General features: G+C 46.2%; 1 protein-coding gene across 1 annotated transcript; it reads left to right on the plus strand.

Annotated features, from left to right (window-relative positions):
- Positions 1-633: 633 nt before the first annotated feature.
- LOC145807457 (uncharacterized) lies at positions 634-1,879 on the plus strand. The gene is made up of 2 exons (XM_082905685.1): positions 634-1,372; positions 1,506-1,879. The coding sequence occupies exons 1-2, from the start codon at positions 634-636 to the stop codon at positions 1,877-1,879; spliced, it is 1,113 nt and encodes a 370-aa protein (XP_082761811.1).
- The last annotated feature ends 2,729 nt before the right edge of the window (positions 1,880-4,608 follow it).

The following is a 4,608-nucleotide window of genomic DNA, read 5'->3' on the forward strand; positions in this document are numbered from 1 at the left end:
TTACTAGATGCCGAGACACGGTATCTACCACTGGAAAAGTTAGCTTACGCGCTGCTTATCGTCTCAAGAAAGTTGCAACATTACTTCCAGGGGCATACCATTAACGTCCTCGCTGAATTCCCTCTCAGATCTGTATTCAACCGAGCCGATTTCTTTGGCCGAACAGCAAAGTGGGCGGTAGAACTTGGTGAGTTTTACATTCGGTATCAACCCAGGACAGCAATCAAGGCCTAGGTCTTGGCGGATTTTGTCGCAGAATTTACTCCCACGCAGAGTACCGAACCGGGGAATATGAGTTCAGCATAGATGCCATGCGCCACCAAACAAGAAAAACCCAGCGCTTCAGAAGCATGGAAACTCTTTATTGGAAACATCTGGCAACTCTACGTCGATGGTTCGTCCAATAACCGAGGCTCGGGGGCAGGAGTAGTTCTTATTTCTCTAGAAGGATTTATCTGGGAACAGGCTCTCAGGCTAGGCTGGAAGGCTTCAAACAACCAGGCCGAGTACGAAGCATTATTGGCTGGCTTGCGTAGCGCTGAACACTTCAGTGCAGAATAACTTCTTGTTTTCAGCGACTCACAACTAGTGGTAAACCAGCTTTCTGGGGTCTATGAAACTCGAGATGAAAGAATGGCTATGTACGCCGGCAAGGCCAGAGACCTACTCAGAAAATTTCAATCCATACGAGTGGAACGAATCAGTCGGGACAAAAATAGCCACGCAGATGCTCTGGCATGCTTCGGCTCATCAGTGGATACAAAGGATGCCAGGAGAGTTTGGGTTGAGTTTGTACCAGAACTAAGTATTGCATCTCTAGTCCTCTGCAACAACTTAGAGCCGAGCTGGATGGATCCAATATTGGTCTTTCTGAATCTAGTAAACTCCCCGAAGACAAAAGGGAAGCCAACAAGATCAGGCACAAATCAGCTCGATTCTGGATCTCACCGTCTGGGAAGCTATACAGACGTTCCTACCTTGGCCCATACCTCCTATGTGTGCATCCAAATCTCGTCGAGAATGTTCTCTACGAAATTAACGATGGGATTCATGGATGCCACGTTGGCGGAAGGTCATTGGCGCACCAAGCCCTCACTCACAGGTACTGGTGGCCACGGATGCAACAAGATGCACAGTAGTACGTACAGAGGTGCGACAAATGTCAGAGGTTTGCTCCACTCATTCATCAGCCAGCCAAAACTCTCACTCCACTCACCAGTCCATGGCCCTTTGCGCAATGGGGCCTGGATATTGTTGGACCATTGGCGCGAGGCACTGGGAACAGGTGATTCTTCATTGCTGCAACTGACTATTTCACCAAGTGGGTTGAAGTTGAGGCACTGGCAAGCATCAAAGAGGCCGACACAAAGCGGTTTGTTTTGAGAAATGTGGTAGTGCGTTTCGGCATTCTGCGGGTACTGATTGCGGACAACGGAACACAGTTCGATGGTAAGATCTTCAGAAATGTACCGACCTTAGAATTGAGTATAGGAACTCTTCTCCAGGGTACCCGCAGAGTAATGGTCAGGCAGAAGCATCGAACAAAACCATCATCAACGGAGTGAAAAAGCGGCTTGAACATGCCAAAGGCAAATGGGTTGAAGAGTTACCTCACGTATTATGGGCCTACCAAACTACAGCACGACGCCCCACAGGAGAAATACCTTACTCTTTAACCAATGGAATGGAGGCCATCATCCCACTCGAAGTAGGTCTCCCAACCCTTCAGTCTGAATTATTTGAAAGCTCCAGTAATGAGGAAGCTATCGAGCAAGCACTGGATATGGCAGAGGGCCGAAGAGAGGCAGCGCTGATTAGACTTGAAGCATATCAGCAGCAGCTCATTAGAAGTTTCAACCAAAAAGTTTTCCGAAGGTAATTTATACCAGGAGAATTGTTTTTGAGGAAAGTCATGGATCACAAACGGGTGCCTAGTGAGGGCAAACTTGGGCCGAACTGGGAAGGTCCCTATAAAATCACAGCCGTTGTTGGAAATGGAGCTTACTACCTAGAGGATCTGAATGGCAAAGCAATACCTCGGCCTTGGAATGTAGCAAACCTTAAGAAATACTATCAACAGAATCATCCCCTAACTTCTCTATCAGGATGTAAAGGCACTTATTTGTTGACCAATGCAAATGTTTTCCCACTCCTCTCAGATTTATCCAATTCTTGTAATTAGCTTTGATGTTTATCAAATGGAATAAGCTTTTGCTCCCACCAAACGGAATCAGCTTTGGTTCTTACTAAACGGAATTAGCTTTGGTTCTTACCAAATGGAATTAGCTTTGATCTCTACCAAACGGAATCAGCTTTGATGTGTATCAAACGGAATTTGCTTTGGTCTTTACCCAACGGAATTAGCTTTGATGTTTGTCAAATGGAATTAACTTTGGTTTTAACCCAAATGGCTCAGTTTCAGAACGACTGAACGGAATTTAAATTTGGTTAGCACTCAAACATGCTAAGTGGTATAGCTTGGTGGAAAAATGTTTGGCAACTAAATTGGAATTTAGCCAAGTGGAATTGCTTGGTGGAAACCGCACTAATGTATCTTAAGTAAACATCTCTATTTAGTCAAGTGGAATTGCTTGGTGGAAACCGCACTAACGTATCTTAAGTAAAAAAAATATCTCTATTTAGCCAAGTGGAATTGCTTGGTGGAAACTACACTGGCATATCTTAAGCACACATCTTTGCACCTACAGAACTTCTTAAGTATCAGCACATCAACACTTCAGTATTGATTCAAACCAGCAGAGTTGGAACAAACTCAACTGAGCTACGTCAAGAGCAAACTTCTAGCATCAGCCTTACTCAGCTCCAGCTGGGGGCAAACAATTGTTTTTTTTAAAACCTACCTGGACCTGAGTAAGACATCCTTCTTTGCATTTCTCTCATTTAAATGCACTTGTACTATCAAAGTTGAAACAGACTCAAGCAGTTCTATACAAGGGACAACTCTTTAGTATCGATCTTACTTAGCTCCAGGTGGGGGCAAACAATTGTTTTCTTTCGAAACCAACCTGGACCTAAGTAAGACCCGCTTACGAACTCAAAGCACAGCCATACCACATATCCGTTAGCCACGCCGATCACTAGTTCGGCCCCGAGGTCCCAACAGTGCTCGGCCGGGGGCAAATAGTGCAGTGCCACACCGAGCATCAGTCCGGCCCCAAGGCCCCAACAGCGCTCGGCCGGGGGCAAGCAGTACAGAAATCAGATAGAGCATCTATTTAAAGACAGTATAGAATCAGACCGAGCACCTATTCGGCCCAAAGGTCCCAACAGAGCATGGCCGGGGGCAAGCAGTATAGAATACATTCAGACATAAAATCCAAACAACATCAAATTGCAAGTTCAAAGAGAAAATTATATCATCCAGCAAAGGGCACAGAAGGCCTCACAACCAGCAGCAAAAAAAAAGAGAAAAGAAAAGGAAAAATTGTCTTGATAAAGTGAAGAGAGAAAGCCCGTCATGGAAACCGAGCCACAATACACCAAAACAGAAAAGCAAAAAGTTCAAATCCTCTCAACATCAATTTTCATCAACAGTGGGCAACTCAGGAGCAGCATCAGCAATTTTGTCCAGGCCATCTGCGGGAGGAAAAGTAAAGGAAGTTCCAACTTCCTGAGAAGTAGGAGCCACCTTAACCACATCTCCCGTGGCTTCGGTCTCTAGGGTTTCAACCCCTTCAACGTCCACCGTTTCAGCGGCAACATTTATGCTCTGGGTCTTGCTTGCAGAATCATCTTCTGGGGAAACATCATCTGGCAGAACAGCAGGGGTAGGAATAGTCTTCAAACCCAAGGATCTCGAAGGAATAGGGACATCATGATACAGGGAAGAGCCTTCAGGAACCATCGCAGCGGCTAAGGCACTCGTCCAACCCTTTACAAAGAGCTTGTCTCGCAGCACTAGAACCTCCTCCTTGTACGCCACCCTAGCTTCATCCTAGCCTTGTTGCCAGTGCTTGGCCTCTAGCGCAATACGCTCGGCAGCCATCACGGCAATAACGGCCTCCAGTTCGGCCACCTTCCCCTCGAGTTGAGCCTGTGTCCCAATGGCAGCCTCCTTCGATTGTTCAGCAGGAGCGATAATCTTGTTCAAACGAAAGGCTTCCCTCTCAGCAGTTCGGCGTCCTTCCTTCTCTGACTCCAAGTTTACCGTCAGTCTCTCTACGTTCATTGCAGCCTCCAGCATGGCCCTTTCTAAATCTTCAGCACGGGTAATGGACAGGTGCATTCTCTGGATACACTGCAAAGGACGACAAAGAACTTAGAAAAAAGGAAGACAGCAACGCAACAGAGAAGTTAAGTAAAGCAAAGAAAACACTTACAGCAGTCATCATTTGAAGGGTCCCCTTCAAGATAGGAATGTCACGAGGCCCATTATGGTCGGCCATATCAACCGGCAACAACAAAAACTTGGTCAAATCAAAGGCAAAATCTTGTGAAGCGACAACTGAATCAGAGGTGGAAATGGGCCTGCCCTCATGCAATATTGGCGGCTCCCATTTCTCAAAAGCATCATCCTCAGCAGGATCTTGAGAAGCTTTCCCAACCACTACTTTGCCAACCTCCATTCTTCTCTTTTTTGCTCGTGCA

The sequence above is a fragment of the Camellia sinensis genome, chromosome 1 (assembly GCF_055761805.1).
Source record: "Camellia sinensis isolate YWXY chromosome 1, ASM5576180v1, whole genome shotgun sequence".
NCBI lineage: Eukaryota > Viridiplantae > Streptophyta > Magnoliopsida > Ericales > Theaceae > Camellia > Camellia sinensis.

Bases quoted from the DNA above. Each gene is read 5' to 3' on its own strand.
- LOC145807457 (XM_082905685.1), top strand. From the start codon at position 634: ATGGCTATGTACGCCGGCAAGGCCAGAGACCTACTCAGAAAATTTCAA. The intron at 1,373-1,505 runs GTTTGTTTTGAG...ACTCTTCTCCAG, and splicing joins AAAGAGGCCGACACAAAGCG to GGTACCCGCAGAGTAATGGT.